This window comes from Osmerus eperlanus, chromosome 5 (assembly GCF_963692335.1).
Source record: "Osmerus eperlanus chromosome 5, fOsmEpe2.1, whole genome shotgun sequence".
In the NCBI taxonomy this organism is placed as follows: domain Eukaryota; kingdom Metazoa; phylum Chordata; class Actinopteri; order Osmeriformes; family Osmeridae; genus Osmerus; species Osmerus eperlanus.
In genome coordinates, this window is record NC_085022.1 from 10,208,710 (window position 1) to 10,226,629 (window position 17,920).

Here is a 17,920-nt window from a genome sequence, read left to right on the forward strand (position 1 = left end):
GCGCACAACATCAACGTCATCGTTCTCAGCCACTCCGGTCACTCCTCTCAGCCGGTTGAAAATCAACCTGAAAAATCTGACTTACGTACCAAATGGCCAGACCTAGTATGGAAGCAAAATCAATATTGAGAGGAAGTATGTAGGAGGGCAGAGCCAGGCTAATAGCTCCATAGACCTCCATACACTCTGCACTCGCCCATTAGCGCCCTCATGGAACAAGAGTGTAACTGCAACCAGTTCAGAACCCGGAAGTTTCCCGAGAGTGGCAGTTCTCCCCATATTAGACATTCTCTGGTGCTATTGAAGCAGCTGTTTGACCTTTTGCTTTTCTGTTTCATTGTTTGTATTAATTAATTATTGTTTGAAAAGGACCCCACAAAGGAGAGTTGACCACTTTGGATGGTCAACTCCTGTAGTTTTATGACCACCTAACTTGGAGACAGTTGGTCTGGATACAATGTTGATTGAATGATTGTATTGTTTTAAGGAGTGAGCCAATCACAGAAGAGACATGGGACAGTTACCTTGATTGATTGATTGGTGTATAGAATGACCAAATGTTATAAGTTTAAATAAGACTGAATTGTGAAGGCTACCACTCTGTCAAACGACTCTCTCATACAGGTCCTCCGGTAGGACTGGTCACAGAGTGCTCTGTTACGTGCTTTATTCGAATAAAGAATTTATATCTATTCGGCAGTCATCATATCAATCTAGAAATACAGTGCCGTCGGAAAACTTCCTTTACACACTTTTCTCCTCTTCCTCTCTTTTGTCCTCTGCTTCGCTTTTCTTTGCTTCTGTCCTTTCTTCTGCCTCTTTCTTTTCTTCTGCCTCTCTCTTATGCTTATCTTCTTCCCTGCTCTTCTTGTCAGGCTTTCTCTTGTTATCTGCTTCTCTTTTCTGTTTTCTCTTTGGTGTCCCCCCTCTTCTCTAGATCTCTCTCCCCATCTTCCTCTCACTCCTCATCTGCCTCTTTTTCATCCTCTTTTGGCACATTAACTGAGCCTTCACAAACCCTAACAATGTTTCTCTCACTACTGGCAGCTCTGGTCATCTCCATGCTCTCTCTCAAGCTTTTTGCCTTTCTCTGACTGGTGTCCCAGCTCTTTGGCCTGTGGAAAAACCTTTCCTCATCCACACACAGGAGGCCTTTCTCGGCAGTGTCATCCAGACCTTTATGCATTAAGGCTGTCTCCTCCATCTTTATGTGGTCTTCCTCAGTCTCTCTGGTGGGAAGAATCAGCACAGCCTGAGCAGGACTCTGCCCAGTCTGGGATTCCTGCTGTTCAGCCACTGCAGAGACGGTGGGCAGGTCAGGTTGCAAAACAGGAGACATTAATATAGACACATTAGGTGTCTGACCAAGAGGACTGGGATGGATCTTATATCTAAAGAAGGCTGGCCACTGACTTGGATTCTTGGTTAAATGGTCCATTAGAGAGCTGTAGTCAAAAGTTGAGAGGGCTTCATTTGATTCATCAGCTGGATTGTAGAGAATACCACTCATTGTTTTCCTCTCAGAGTAAGGAGAGGTGACAGTGCCTTCATGAGGATAGCTTTTCAAAGAACTGGACCTCTCTAAAGGGTAGGAGGAAGAAGTTTCAAGGTTGGCTCTTCCCAAATGTAGACCTTTTTTTAGGGGATTGCCAATGTCTACAAATGCCTCTGTAGATGTGTCTGTTATAGTCTCTCCATCAACTCCCTCAGAGGTAGGCTTCTGGTCACATGGGGATATCAGGATGTCCACACATGAGCTGTGCCGCATCCTGTCCCCTGCATCCACATCTAAGGTGTTACCGTACTCCTTGACACTGAGGGCAGAGACGTTGGTGGATTGTCGAAGACTCCTCTGTTGCTCAAGACCTGAATGAGCCATCTTGTCTGCCTCCCTCTGTTCTTCCATATCCAGGTGGAAGCGGTAGAGGCTGTAGCCATCAGAACTCTTGATGCTGCTGTTGCGGAACAAGCCAGATGGGTCGCGCACGGATGAGGCCCGGGAGAGCGTGCAGGTCAGGTCTGACCTGTCTACCCCAGCCAGCTTTTCCAGGGCTGTTGTCATGCGCCCATGGATGTCCTCCAGCTGGGCCAAGCGAAGGTCCACTGTCTGCAGGGAGGCCTTCATGGTATTCTCTCTCTCGTTTACCTCCTCCAGGCGCATGGACATGTTTTCAACCCTGAGTCCAACAAAAAGAAGAGGAACTTTAAGAAAAGGTACTTGTAAAAATTCCCCCAGGAATTGGATTCAGGCGTGTTACCTCTCTGTGGTAACTTTGACACGCTCATCTGTGGAGGACTGCTGCTCATCTTCCTTCTCACGGAAATACTCCTCCACACACTGTTCCTCAAACTCATACAGGTTTCTCAGCTCATCTGGAGTGAGCCTCAGCTCTGTGAAAAACATCAGTATTGCTTCAGGAATCCTCAGGAAAGTGCTTCATTCAGAGGAATACAATTTACACTTCAATTTCTGTTTTACAAAGACTTCTAATTGCCCTAGCAAATGGCTCATGTATCCTTTAAAAAATAAATACAATCGAAACACTTCTTTTTGTTTTGTTAGATGATTGACCTAACCTATAGCTTAGATGTTAGAACTGTGAAAACGAACTCACTGAGTCCTCTGTCTTTCTCATCCAGCTCCCCTTCCTGTTTCTTTTTGGCGCAGTGACGGAACAGCCTGTTGAAGATGATGTAGAGGTGGCTGAAGATGATGAGAGGGGGAGGCAGAATGGGCCGGTCATGGAAGGTCATGATCAGCTGATATCTCTGGAACTTCCACACCTGGTTGGAGATGGACTTCACTTCGAAGAATGTGTTACTGTGGGAAAGAAAGGTGTCCAGCTAAATTGAAATCTAGGATAGGCCAAACCAGTTGTTATTTCAAATTAAATGGATAATTGCAAACTTACTTGAAGACAGCAATGAGCAGATTGACCAGCAGGATATTGGCCACCAGCAGGTAGCAAGCCATGAGTGCAGGGGTTAGCCAGGCTCCAGGAATGCATGGCGGAAGCTTCTTCCCATCCTCATCATAAACATTTTCCCCACATGGAGCTAAGAGAAGAAGACATACACTGTTTTGACGCGGCAAACTTCCACATACCTCATTATTCCTTTATGTACTATTATCTGTATCAGACAAATACTCACGGTTGATTTCCATTGCATAGACTTCAAGTATTTCCACAGCAATGGATAGAAACAAAAATGTAATGATGTGATGAGAAATAAACACAGGCTACACATCAAACTCTGTCTAAGTCAAGACAAAATGCAAGTTCAATTTGTGCTGAAACTTTGTGCCTAATAATAATATTTTTATACTTAGGTGATTTGTGTAACTTTTGTCTTATTAATAGCTTGTCTTCACCGTGACAAAAGACACAGTTCCGTGTAGTAAACTATAGGGTAGATTATCCTATATATTGTGCAAAGGCATTGGCACCTGATCAGCTCCTTCTAGGTGCACAATGCAGGTGAGAGATCTATAATGTTGACAGACCAAAGGTCCTCAAGACAAGTGCCTGCATGTTTGCTAACAGGTCAACAGAGAGAGCCATGATCATTGTTGAATTGGAACAAACAAGCCTACTGTGAATAAGCATGAGACTGAATCCGCCCTGGAATCAGGAAACAGGAATCTTACTATGAATTCTAGCCTTACGGTCTATCGAGTCCGCAAACACTTCTCCATAGATCATCCAGTAGGGCATGTAGAAGATGTTCCTGGCCAGGCGCCAGGTGGGCTCCTCGTCAGGGTGTAGAATGGCCTGCCGGGCCACGCCGAAGCTCATCAACACCACCAGCATGATTACCACAAAGTACATCATGTCAATCATCTGGAAGCCAACCAAGAACAGCAGGGGAGTCATCTGTTAAACTCCAGAGCATTTATTTCCCAATCACAATGAAAAAAGTTACATGATTGTCTACAGTTAATCGCTGAACAAAGACATTGATGGTTCAGTCAAAGTCATTACCATTTTACCGATCATCATGACATAGGGTCCCAGGTATTTGTTCACTCCGAAGATGTCAAGCACGCGAATATACCAGAAGATGATGTCGATGCAGTAGATTACCCGACCCCAGCCCATATAGGGCTCGCTCTGCAGACGTAGAATAAGCCCAAGCAGGAAGGTGGTGATGGCCACTAGGTCTGTGATGTTCCAGTACTCCTCCAGCCACACGTTTATCTTCTGTTTCAGCTTCCCTGGCTCCGACATCAAGATCTGAATAGCAAGGCAAACAATGAACCTCTCCATATTATCTATCATTGTGAGTGTCTTGAGCTAATTCTTTTTGAGTACACTGTGTTTGATTGTACATACTGAGTAGTTACTTACACAGTAACTGATTTAATCACACCAGCAGTCTGTCTTTTTACCTGTCTGATTTTCTCAAAGCCTAGTGTGAGGATGTAGGAGATGACGGTCCACTCGTGTATAGATGGCCAGGGCTCCATCTTCACCAAGATGATGTAGTTGTATAACATCAAGTAGCTCAAGTAGGAGATCTGTCAGAAAGATTGCATTGTCAACACACTTTTCAAATCACCTAATTTTGCAGAATGGGACCGACTGTATGTGGTAGATCACTTACAGTGTTAAACCAGAACTTGGTGAAAGGAGCATTATAGAACTCATAGATCTTTTTCCCGATGGGAACCTTGTGAAATTTGGTGTTTCCTTCTTCCTCATCTCCCTTCCTGGATGTAGCATCACCACTGGCATCCTGGAGAAGCATGATGCTCACAGCACTCATTGTAACAATAATCTTGTCTCTCAGTCTCTCTTTGAACCACCAATCAGCATTATATAAAAAGGAGCACAGTCATGCTTTACTAAAGAAATCTACTCTGCATGTTGCATAGATGAGCTGTTTGGGTTGAACTGAACCTTGCTGGATTTGTTGTCGTCATTCTTGTCTTTGCTTTGGTCAACCTCTCCAGAGCCTTGAGAGGACATCTCATCTCCTAGACGGAAGTCCAGCAGCAGAATCAGGGGTGGGAAGATGATGCCTAGGATCACCTAGGAGGACACAGAGATACATTTACATGTGTTCCGTACTAAATTGATTGCTTCTGTTTAAAATGTTGTTGTGTACACATGTGTATGTGATGAGTATACGATCTTGCTACCTTAATACCAGGACTTTTGCCCATTCTCAGGCAACCCATCCACATGTCTGTGAGCAACATCTGACTGCATGTGTGAGCAATGAAGTCACGTTGCTTAGCAGCCACAGCCAACTTGAGACAGGTCGAGTTACTCCAGTTGGTCAGCTCATAGGTAAGGAGCTTCATGGCGACCTGCTCATCATGCTTATAGGACTGATCCAGGAGCTCATAGGCTAGCTGGCCAAATTCCCTGTGAAATGTAGACAATTATCCTTTTTGACTTATTAGGCATGTGTTTCATCTTTAAAACATGTATTTCAAAAGTACAAATCCATTAGGAAGTCATATCAAATTTCTCAGTTTTCATTGTTATGGCACAATATTGTGATTTTACACTCAGTTTAACCCACTTGGAGTTGTTCTCCAGGTCCTGGGAGATGTCGTCAACCAACTCGCTCTCTGAGGACTCGTGGGCCATGGCCTTATAGAGCTTACATGCTACCAGTGCTTTGGCCATGGTCTCCTCCCCTCTCTGCCATAGAAACAGTGCCATCTTCTGGCGCTTCATCAATACTGCCCATACCATGAGCTCATGGAACGGATACTTGAAGCGACAAACCTCAGGGTCGTCAATGTCAATTTCTACCTCCTCCTCTTTCTTTTTCTTTTTCTTTCCTTTAGGTCTTGGGTCATCATCCTAGTATGATGTAATTGGTAATATAGGTATGAGCATTATTTATTTTCATGCATTTTACAATCTCATAAATTGAGTGAGATAGTTAAGAAATGGTACATTTCATTTCTCCAAGTCATATTACCTCCATTCCCAAGAGTTTCAGGGCTTTTGGCTGCAAATAAAAGCCCAATAAAATCAAATATTGTCAAACATTCTTACTATCATTATCAGACATGTCTTGTGTTTCTTTGGAGATGTGTGCCTTTCCTCTCACCCTCTTTAGTCCATACAGGTTGTTGTAGAGATTACGGAAGGTCTTCCTGGTGTAATTGCAGCGGTAAGCCCCACCCATGAGGTGTTCCATCACCAACCCAATGTCTATCATGGTGATGTTATAATCTGGGGGGAGGTTTCCCTACAAAAGCACAAGAGCACAGCTTGCACAAGTTATTTGCCATGGCACAGGAAACAGTATTCTGACACAAAGGTTCCCCATGTGTGAGTTTGAATCATGATCTACCACCAAGAATGAAGGACATCAAATTACCTTCTTGACTTCCCTCACCACAACGTGCAAGGTGTTCGCAGGACCTAGTTTCTGTGGGATGGAGAAAATGTTAAACAAAAAGACACAAGTAAGAAACACCCATGCAGGGGGCATACAAGTCGCCACTAACTCCCCAGATGAACATGTTCTGTCTTCCAGCTAACCGTGTTATACAGCTCCTCCAGATGGGGGATGGTGAGGAAGTGGTGAATGTTCACACCATTCTCTATTAGCAGTTTGACAAAGTCCACCCTGTCCAGCACTAAGGCGTCCATCATGGCCTGCTCCAGAGAATTCACCTGGAGAGGGGTACCCATGGCCATGACTCAACTCATCTCTTTTCCTGTGTTCAAATGTCATCAGTAGTCAGAAACTCCAGATTCTAGGTTCTTACCCATCTAATGAGCTCCAGCTTCCTGGGATCCGTCTCCTCTGGAGGTTCGGGCTTGACTTTCCCCCCCTTGCCTTTCTTGCCCTTGGCCTTGTTTCTTGTGCCGCTGGCAGGGCTCTTCTGCCTCTCCTGGGTGGGGCCAGCGGTGGTGGTAATGCCTGTTGTATTGGGTAGAGCACTGGCAGGCTGTGGGGGTAGGCAGTGGTACTCATCATGGTTATTTGATTGACATTTACAATGACATTTAAAAACATAATATGGCAAATGCTTGACAATATGTATGTGAGGTGGAGAATACTCACAGGTAAATAGTGTCCATAGACAAATATCTGATTGCGAGCAATGTCCACTCTGTTCCATGCCAGAGCCAGGCTCAGCTGGTCTGGTGCAGATGCATTGGTGCCTGACAGCACAAAAACGCACGCACACACACACACACACACACAAATAGGGTGACCCCTTCATGTATCACTGGTGAAAACATTACCAAAGGTATTAACCTTTAACCTTAAGAAAAAAGTATTTTTTACTTTTGTTTCAGAGACAAAGGGTCTTGTATTATTTATTACCTTTCAGTAAAGCAGTCAAAATAGACATTTCAATATCTTGCTGTCCCTCTGAACCCATTCGAAAAACTGTTATCTATTTTTGAGAAAAGAAGAGAGGGAGAGGAAATTCTGAGTGAGTTTGAATGAGTGAACATACTTCAAGGCAGAACTGATGGATGAAGAGAAAAAAGAGGGATGTATGCATCTCAGGGAAATAAAACTGTTATGAGGTAAAGGTTTATGATACAGTACGACAAGAGCCATGTGGGTAGGATTCCATGCTTGGAAAGAATGTAATTCTCCAAAGACTTCATACTTTGCTTCTACCTGGTGTAATCAGGCTCTGGCTAATATGATTGATAATGTTAACTTTGTTGCTACAAGACTACGTCAAATAGATTAGCCTGTGGGGCTTGTCACATGTGCAGCCATGGTAAATGGGATTAGGTTGGCTGAATATATGGCCACCGGCCAAAGATCTCCCAGAGTTGGTCTCGGGATGCGTTGATAATAAGTGTGAGTGCGTCAGTGCAGGGCTGTAAGATTCAAACCTTGTGGGCCTCTTTGAGGAAAGAACTTGTTAAACTTTGGCTATATTTTTTCCAAATAGTGAGACTTGTCTATTCATGAAGCCTGTTATTGAGTTTAGATTAGATGCCACGTTGTGGACGGACTCTGGGGAGCGCAATTTAGCCTCTGAATTGGGCCTGCATTTGTCTGTCTCTACTGTTCACATGGAATGCATTTAGCTCAGCCTGTGGGATTATGATTGTGACACTGAAACACCTGCAGATTAGTAATAGAACAGTTTAAGGCCTCTTAGATAACCACACACAGCCCTGAAACCTAACAAAGATCTGCCTCTACCATTTGGTTTGAACAGCATAACAGCAGTCATCTAGGTCATTGAAATCGGCCTTGGGTTATGAATCAAATATTTACTTATCAGAGCTGAATTCTCTCCGGGCACTAGGCTGTCTAATTCATGAGAAATTCAGACATTCTGGTGGAATGATATCACTTTGGGCACTGAAAAGCGCGTGAGAATTAGCATGAGGAGAGAGACCTGGCGGAGGATTAAAGAGATGGATCCTCTCCTCCATCTTTGTCCTGTGGCGGAATGGAGTGAGAGAGGCGCTTTAACAGGTGGCTGTGTGCACTGATCTCCACAGCCCAGATGTATGGAGTATGCAGATTATCTCCTCCGGGTATTACAAACTACTAATCACATCACTTACCCACCCAGAAATCTGCTGTGGTTGCATAAATAGTGCTGCCGTTGACCTATTAGGCTGTCCAGCGAGTACTCTGAGAGACCCTTTGAAGGTGTAATCTGCCAACTGTGAAGACACTTAAAAGGTTGCTGCTTCTCTCCAGAACATCTCTATACACTGATTAAACATCTGTCTGTGTTTTATGTATCCATCCATAGCTGTCTTTGATCCTCACATAAGGCCTAGTGATGATGGGATGCATTCTGGGATGAAGCTACTGCAAGGCTCTGGACAGCTAGGACTGGGATAAGACACACATGACCAGCCTGTTACAATTGAGGGAGGTTGATGGGGGGGGGGGGGTTGCATAAATAGTGCTGCCATTGAACTATTAGGCTGTCCAGCGAGTACTCTGAGAGACCCTTTGAAGGTGTAATCTGCCAACTGTGAAGACACTTAAAAGGTTGCTGCTTCTCTCCAGAACATCTCTATACACTGATTAAACATCTGTCTGTGTTTTAAGTATCCATCCATAGCTGTCTTTGATCCTCACATAAGGCCTAGTGATGATGGGATGCATTCTGGGATGAAGCTACTGCAAGGCTCTGGACAGCTAGGACTGGGATAAGACACACATGACCAGCCTGTTACAATTGAGGGAGGTTGATGGGGGGGGGGGGGGTAGTATTGTAGTATTGATTCACATAGTACATGATGGAGGAAGACAGATGAGTGGAAGAATGAATGACATGTATGCTTTACCAAGAAGAGTTTATTAACACTTATACCACCTTAAATACATTACTTGCATATCATATTTTTATTTGACATTTGTAAGTATTCAAGTTGAATACTTCTTATTGATGGTATCTGTCTGTATACTGTACATCCTTTAGTTATTCTTCTACTCACCAGTTCCTTCTTCTTCATACACTCCATGATCAGCAGTTGGATTTGCTGGGACTGACTCTTGCTGTAGTTAAATGTTTTTTGAATGGTCACCAAGAGCTGGTCCCTCACATCCTCATTGATCAGTCTAGAAAAAAAACAATACAGGGCCATTATTCTCGGTGTGTGCCAGAAACTAATAACAGTGTTGAGTAGTGGATGCCACAATTGATATTGTCTCACCCCCCTTCCTCTGTGAATTTGTGTGCGAAGGACATGATATCTGCGGCACGCCCGCTGCCATCACACACCACCACAGGGACGGGGGGGTCGTCCCTAAGGCTCTCCAGCGCTATGGAGATGACATTGGGACCCCCTTCTACTATCAGACACACCACAGGGACTCCCTGACCCAGGCCTGAAACACACCATTTACTCAGTAATCATTTTGACTCAAGGTGGAGCATATGGATGGGCAACATGAAATGTGTCCCAGTCTACATGACAGTTCCCAGCATATGCAGTCTTTGTGTGGGGGAGGTCAGTGGTGACAGCTGAGCATCCCTTTGCTGTCCCTGCCTTATAACGAGCGTCAGGCATAGGATGACAAAGGGAAACCCACAGGTCACAGAAACACTCTCCATCCATCAGTCCATTAGTACTGCATGACAACAGGGAGCTCAGCAGGACTATGGTTCCAACTGCTGAGGGAATCAATGTTATGAAATGTTGTCATTAAATGTTTTCCTGACTTACGGGTATTGATCTTCTGCAGGGAGATGTGCTTCTCCAGCTGCCGGCGGAGTTTAACTTCAGCTCCGTACTTCCCACATGTGCCATTGTCTGACAGGATGAAATGGGAGTGGCTGTTGTTGAGCACAGACAGCTTGCTTAGAGGGTTGGACATGGTTTGGTAGGGTCTGGTCACCTGAAATGAACAGAACCACAAAGTGTCATTCTGAGAAAGTATAAGTAGCATATGGGACAGACTAATTGAATGAGTCTTTCTGGGAAGTGCTGCACAAATAAAACAGAATCACGTTGTACTCACATCTCTCCCTATAAGGTCCTCTTTGTTCTCGACAATCCCCCATGGAGCAATCCCTATGGCACACACCTTCCCTCTGGACTTGGAGGAGTGATCCTTCAGTGCATCCCCCACATGGCGGATTACCCCTGAGAAGACAGGAGTCGAAGACAGCAGGATTAGTAATCCTAGTTTTGCTATCAAATTGGACATAAACACTAAATCCTGGTTAATACTTCTGCGTCTGCGTTCTTAATGTCATGTGCAGGCAGGGCTCTCAAGTTTTATCAAAAGTTTGGTGAGAGATTCCCATACCTATCAATGTTTGGGTAAAAATGTGCTTAAAGTATTTGCTTAAACTTAATTAGAAACAGAGACAGAAGACGCAACTTGGCTTTTGAATATGTCTCAAGCAGACAAGGGATAATAAAGTATTCCATTTAGAGACAACCCTGTTCACACATGCAAAGGTGGCACTGTATAAAAACGTTTTTTTTTTTTCCATATGCTCATACTTGGTTGTACTCCTTCAGACTCTTAAACTTTCTCATACAGTCATATTTTGCAGTCAGTTCATCCCAGTAAAAGCTCTCATGAGTATTGACTACGGCAGCAGATTAATGTGTCCTCTGGCACTGTGTAAGCCATGTTTCTCTATGAAAGTGGTAGAATAGATGACAGCTTAGAGGATTGCCATAACAATATCAAACTGGTTTGCCACTGGCTTCAGAAGTGAGTCCGCAGTACTTGTCTGGCAGTCCTGCTAGACTGGCACTCACCAGTGCTTATTCCACTGGTGAAGATCCAGGCTCCCGTGGTGACTGCAGCTTTGATCAGTCCCTTCCCAAACACCTGCTTAAGTTTGGGTGGCAAGTCAAAGTTTTGGAGGCCTCCATGGACTGAGATGAGCAAGGTGGGCAGTTCCAGCTGCCAGTCCTTCACCATCAGGTGTAACAGGTTGTCAGGCTTGGTGTCATTAGACACTCGGATATACTGGAGAAGGAAAAGGAAAACCAGTCAACTCTGCATCTGTGAACCCTAGGGGCATGTATGACAGTAGTTAGATGTTAGGTGTACCATTGCCTTGTTGATGAAGCCACCACCCTGGAACTCAATGGTGCCGAAGGCATCGGTGGCAGAGGTCTGGGTGTGTTTGAGCACAGACCACCTTTCCTGGGGAGCATCGATCTGTACCAACTGGTGGTTCTCCCCCAAGGGCTTGTTGGTGATTGCACCAGGGGGGATGGCCACGTGCTGGGTCGTTAGCTGACCACAGGCACATCTAGGTGGAAGATACAGCACACAGCAAACATACATGACGTTCTAAAGAATCAGTATGAAAGATTACAAGGCATTTCCTCTGTTATCCACCCCAAATAATTTGAAGTTAGGCTTGCCTACAATGTTTGACTTATTTCCTGTTAGGTTATGTGCTAATGATGTCTAACAGGTCATTATCAATGCAGAAGCTAGAGAAAAGTGGGTTTATGTAATGTTCTTTTGTTAGTAAATCTGTGTGCCTGCTGTAAAGTGTTCTATGGTTTGCTAATTCCTGGCGAACTAGCTGTGAATGAAGATCAGAGAATCATTTTTGGCTCATTTGCAGACGCTGTCTCCTGTCCTTGTTACCCAGATTGTGACGGGGCTCTTTAATGTCAGTAGCCATCTCTGGTTGATACGTGCCTGTATGCACACAGACCTGTTCTTTCTGGCAGCTATTTGCTTGTCTGTGTCTGTGTTATGTGACAGAGAGGCCTTTATAAGGAGCAGGCAGACTCGTCTTCATGAGTGATGTATATCTTCAAAGCTGTCTTTGTTTCTCTCCACCTATTGTTGTTTACTCAAAAGACCATGCATCACAATGGGTACAATTACTGTATGTGAAGTGTATGTAGATTATTTTACCGGGCTGGGTCTTTGCTCGGAAATTTGTGAATACATTCTCTTTTCTGGAAGGTCCTCTCTATCCAACCTTTATGTGCCTACAAAGGTTTAAAAAAAGAAAGAAAAGGAAATTAGCCCCGCCACTCCATATAATAATTTCTTATAACTAGAAGGGCCTGGGTCCTTCCTGTCTTTATGCTGGAGGATGTTTGAAACTGTTTAACCAGCAGACACATTTGAGCAATTATTATTAACACAAAAGTGCATCTTTTGTCAGAAATGAAACATTACATTTATTTTAATCCTGACCAAAAGGTGAGACATGAGCATTTAAATCAACATGGTACAAAATGTGCCATGATTAACACTTGTTTATTATTAAACTAAGTGATTGTTGAATGGTTTGAAAGGGTAGGTTGAGCTCCAATGAAAAAAAGAGGGTTAAGATTTTAAGATACGCCATTGGTTTCATCCAGAGCATGTCTTGTTATGCTTGGAGTTATTAGTGCATGGCAAATTGAATAATAGGTCTGCTGTGAGTTGTCATTGTTCTTCTGTTCGATTCTGAGAAAGAGACAATGAAAATGTTCAAACAAAAGTAGCATTCCCACTAGATATATCAAGTTCTGCTTTAATTGTTGAGTGATCTAGCTCCAGTGCTGGGCAAAAATAGTATGGTTCACAGCAGTGCCAGTCTGGGCAAGTTGATGGTGTATTCCTAATTAAATGTTTTGAGATTATTATTCATCACAATGTACATTCAAAGGAGACAGCATGTCTCATGCTTTCAAAATATTTGGATCCACTACAAGTCCACAATTGTAGGAATTTATCAATTTTAGTTTGAAAATACAATAGAAATCATGAATTCTAGTTAAATTCAGTTTGTCTCATAATGTAACTGGTAACAGCTAGACACAGAAATCTTCAGACTACCATATTGAATAATTTGATTTCAATAATAATATGTCATGCAATATACAATTTCAACAAAACAGTATTCATGGGACTTCTTACATTCTTACCCTTCTTGAGAAAGATGTGATCAGTAGAAATAGTACAAAACAATAATAATAATAAAAAGTCTTATTGAGAAAAGTCCATAACCTATCGTCAAACTGCTGTCTATGGTCTCTATTTAAAACGTGATACATTGTTCAAACCCTAACTTCAACATAGTCCAAAATCATCAATGACAAAGGATGTAGATCTATCATACCATTCACTGCCATATGTAGCTTTTGAGAAATGTAGATCCGCTTACAGTGTACGTGGTCTTCCATGACCCCCAGAAAGTATTTCTTCTGAGGACTAAAGGATTGTGAACCAGGGTGGGTCAAAGAAAAGTTTAAAGTCTGCATGCTCAGTCAGACTCTATGGCTGGTTTTCTTTTGGCGCTGCCCTACTGGTGCTCTTTCCCAGTCTGCTGGTCTCACTGAATCCCACAGGACATGAACCTCCATCACTTTATGAGGGGCCGTTCATATGATGAGCATGTGAGCAGGCTCTTTGTTTGGCTAAGTCTCATGACTCCAGTTCAAGGTAATCCTTTTGGAAGTCCCATGACCCCTCTCTCCTTGCCCACAGGGTGTTTTCATCCCTTGCTTGAACAAGGCACAATAAATCGACTATAAATCGCCATCCCCTAATCTCCAACTTGTTGAAACCCCTTTTCACTTCCCAGTGAGGATATTTCTTGTGTAGGAAGATTGGGATGGAGATATGGTAAGAGTGTCCCATTCCTGGACATGTAGTCTGGTTCAGGAGGAGAGGCAGACAGGAGGCGATCCCCAACTTTTAATCTGAAAATGTCCACCCCCTCAAACCACTTTGATTTAATCTTAATTTGCATAATTGGGAGAATTGGATCGAGGCATTCTTTTGAAAGGGTCCTTTTTAAGACATGACTCGTCTTCAGTTAGGGGCAAGGTCATTTAATGCTAATTGCTATTAATATCTTGAATCTATTTCCTCACAGACTTTGGTTGAAAAAAACCATTAACACTTGGAAGTAGGACTACCATAGTAACACCTTATGTTAATGTTGATCTGCAATTCTCCATCTTTTCCTGCTACTAGTGAACTCTCTTGGGCAGTCTTTTCCTACATGAAAGTGGACGCATGTAGAGAAAGGATTTTAGAATTACGCACACACACGCAAAATTAACACACAAATTTCCTTTCCGAATACTCCTTTTATGGTTGGAACAGTTTAAGCCTGTCTATAAGTCGAGGTAAGAAAGACAGGGTTGGTTGCTTGCCTGCTTGCCTGCCTGCCTGCTTGTCTGTCTGTCTGCCTGCCTGGGAGGAAGAAAGCTAGGATCTCCCTCCCCCTCTTTCTCACCCACACACATGGACTGCTGTTAATTACAGCTGTAGAAAACAAAGAGCACTTCCAGAGAAGTAATGTCCATTATGACGCATCTATTTTAGCTTACTTAAACTCATTATCCACACCAATTAAAACGAAAATGTTGTCAGCAACCAGCAGTCTTGTTAAAGTGCCCATTGAACACTTAGTAAAACCTGCAAGAAGTAGAATTGGATTGGGTTTGGGTTGGGATTCGACCAAACTCAGCAAATTAATACAATTTATGGCAAGCTTGACAACAATAAACAGCATTCATTTGTTACATTAGATACAAAAGACAATTGTACAAGTTGCGAATTAAAACTGCATGTTCAGCATTAGGATTGTCAAGATATACTGGACAATAATTGATTATCTTAATTATTTTTTGCCACACTTACCAAGCAAAAAAATATATACTTAAGTACACTTACAAAGTACAAATATACATACATGTACTCAAGTTCAAAGTCAATTAGAGTGTGAATATACAAAATCTGTATTTGTTAGTATACTTCCAAATACGTAGAAAACAGGTAAATAAAAGGAAAATGTATGAAGCTCTCAAATACATTTACATTTGATTCAGGTAAACTCTTTGTCTGCTTAGGTTGACAGTCATATATGGTAAAAAAAAAAACGAAAAAAAATCTAAATCTTGAGACATAGATTACTTTTGAAACTCTCACTCTTCCTACAATTGTAATAATGAGAAATGTTTCTAATATTTCAGTGTTTTAAAGACAGCATAATATAGCTGTTTATAGGTGTATGTTGTACCCCAAACTATTTCACATGGAATCAGCAGACTTTGCCTGCTGACCCACCGCACCTCTTTGTTTCAGAGCTCAAGAAACTGCTGGGGCTGTCCAGCTGCCTGTGTGGCAACATAGACTCGAGTGATGTGTATGACAAGCTTCTCTTTCAATCTGTTAAGGGTTTTCTGCAAAAATATAATACAAATGTTAAATATTTTTGATACAGATCTTTCAGATAATCAAGAATTATTTATTCTAGTCTTCATGGTCTGGTCTATGTAACAAGGAATGTGCTGTGGCAGACATGTGCAATCATGTATTAAACATATTAAAACTGGGTTCCACATTCTGGCATTAAGCAAAAGAACAGCCAGACAACAATGAAAGTGAAATGGATCAGAATTGATTGGGGGGACCTGTGTGGAATGTGATGTCACCAAGGGTGAAGATAAAAGCTACTAATTGCTGAGCTGTTGGGATGAATGGAATGCCCAGAGTCAGAGCTTAATGCTATGTGACAGAGGGGAAACCCAGAGATTTCTTTAATGCTGAAGAATGTTGCATCTGATTCCCCTCCCTCAATCATTCTCAGGGTAGCTAGCAAGGAAGAGTTTATTGCTTTTCAATATTTCGCAAAAAATACATAAGAAACATACTGTAAGAGAACGTTAGTTTGCTAAGTTAATTAATTGTATTTAACCTTTTGAAAATAACCCTTTTTCTCTATCTGTTTGTAAAGGCACTCATTGTTTTCCATTGAGTCTGAAAATTCAGTTAGCCATCACATGAGTACAACATGCCTCTTATTAGTCATATGATTTGAGGCAGTCATAAGATGTGTTTTAACACTAGTGTGTCTTTATTTACCGTATTTCTTCGATTAAACGCCGCCCTCAAATAAACGCCGCCCTCGAATAAACGCTGCCCCAAAAAATGAACATTGTGTAATAAACGCCACCCTCGATTAAACGCTGCACCAAGAAAATAGGTAGCCGACTTCGCCACTAACGAATTCGCCTTTCATCAACCCCATGTTGCGTGCTACAGATCTGTTGCTGCTGGTGAGTACTTTCTGCACATCTTTCTGTTTGAAAGCTAAAGTGTAACGTTTCTGCATGCTGCTTCAGATTTCTACACAATGTAGAACACTTGAATTTGAGACAGTTAAAGTACTACCCACGCACACCTAATTGATAGCCGCCCTCGAATAAACGCAGCACCAAAAATGAACATTGTGTAATAAACGCCACAGCGTTTGATTTCGAAGAAATACGGTACTGTATTTCTTCGAATAAACGCCGCCCTCGAATAAACGCCGCACCAAAAATGAACGTTGTGTAATAAACGCCGCCCTCGAATAAACGCCACACCCAAAAAAATCTGAAAACGATTATTTAATTGGTTAAATTCAACCCCAGTATTTATTACACATGTACATAACTTTCTACACAACTTTCTGTTTGAAAGCTAACGTGTATGAACGTTAAGGCATGCTGCTTCAGATTTCTACACAATGTAGAACACTTGTATTTGAGACAGTTGTATTACCAACGCACACCTAATTGATGACCTAAATGCAATAAACTTAGCACTCCAGACTCAACTATAAACTTGTTTTCACTAATAAACAATTGACAGAATTGACTATTTTGACTGAATTCATCTATTGCAGGCTGTATTCTCATTGCAACTGTATGTGAGCTGGCAATCAATAGATTGATTTGTCCTCTAGTTGTTCCTTGTTTGTTTCCTTGAACACAAATATCCATCATTTGACCAAATAAGTCAGCATGAGACTGTGCAGTGTGATACGTCATATTTCCTACAATATGCATAATATACAATTCATAATAATAGTTTTTGTTGCTTCAATCATATTCACATCCTAATTAATTGTCAAAGCCTGATTCGTATTTGTGCTACTTATATGCGTTGATCTTTCTGTAAACAATTATTTCTGATGAACCTCAAGTTTATGAGATCATTATTAATCTGAATGTCATAACAACCCAGTGTAAATCCTGCAGCTCAGACAATGTTTTATCAAATTAAATCCTGGATGAGAGGTTACATGTCAATGTGCAAAAATGATTTGCAGTTTAGTAATTTCTTCTTTTGTCCTCTATTTTGTTAAAATAAATAAATTAATTGCACCAGCCTTTTCTTCATCGAGGAATAGATAATGGAAATGGAATAACTCAATATTTCACGTAAACTCCTGATGTCAATGACTTTTTCTGTCACAGAAACAGGCTACATGTTACAATAGAATTATGACTAAGAATATGAACACAAATGGACTCTACTTAATCCCATAATATAATGCTTAATACTTCCCATTTAGAAGCAACAAGCCCTAGTCTGTTTATTTAAATATGTCATGTGTAAAAGCCCAGACCCATTATAAAAGTCCTGCAGTTTCCCAACTCCGTATTCATGTTGGGCTGCTGAAATGGTCTCTGAATCGTTATCATCTTCAAAATCCTCAATTTCCAATTTGCCCCATATCTTTTAG

General features: G+C 42.1%; 2 protein-coding genes across 4 annotated transcripts; both read right to left on the reverse strand.

Moving 5' to 3' along the window:
- Nucleotides 1–560: 560 nt before the first annotated feature.
- Nucleotides 561–7,173, reverse strand: LOC134020634 (transient receptor potential cation channel subfamily M member 1-like; the record flags this gene model as incomplete). The annotated part of the gene is made up of 18 exons (XM_062460793.1): nt 561–2,177; nt 2,259–2,391; nt 2,616–2,821; nt 2,913–3,057; nt 3,154–3,174; nt 3,668–3,842; nt 3,984–4,235; nt 4,391–4,519; nt 4,606–4,737; nt 4,902–5,033; nt 5,144–5,372; nt 5,533–5,819; nt 5,941–5,970; nt 6,073–6,213; nt 6,346–6,396; nt 6,510–6,644; nt 6,740–6,922; nt 7,039–7,173. Coding segments are annotated over 18 exons (3,735 nt in total), but the record flags the coding sequence as incomplete, so codon positions are not given.
- A 106-nt stretch (nt 7,174–7,279) lies between these two features.
- On the reverse strand, nt 7,280–14,432 carry LOC134021092 (transient receptor potential cation channel subfamily M member 1-like). 3 transcript variants are annotated; one of them, XM_062461574.1, is made up of 9 exons: nt 13,323–14,071; nt 12,319–12,395; nt 11,491–11,695; nt 11,193–11,406; nt 10,438–10,562; nt 10,143–10,314; nt 9,630–9,804; nt 9,411–9,534; nt 7,280–7,378 (listed from the first exon to the last, which is right to left on the reverse strand). In XM_062461574.1, the coding sequence occupies exons 1-9, from the start codon at nt 13,449–13,451 to the stop codon at nt 7,295–7,297; spliced, it is 1,305 nt and encodes a 434-aa protein (XP_062317558.1). In that variant the 5' UTR covers nt 13,452–14,071; the 3' UTR covers nt 7,280–7,294. The 3 variants fall into 3 exon arrangements, with proteins under 3 accessions (XP_062317558.1, XP_062317561.1, XP_062317557.1); XM_062461577.1 differs by lacking the exon at nt 7,280–7,378 and adding an exon at nt 9,029–9,117 and having other exon boundaries at nt 13,323–14,431; XM_062461573.1 differs by lacking the exon at nt 7,280–7,378 and having other exon boundaries at nt 9,276–9,534; nt 13,323–14,432.
- Between the last annotated feature and the right edge of the window lie 3,488 nt (nt 14,433–17,920).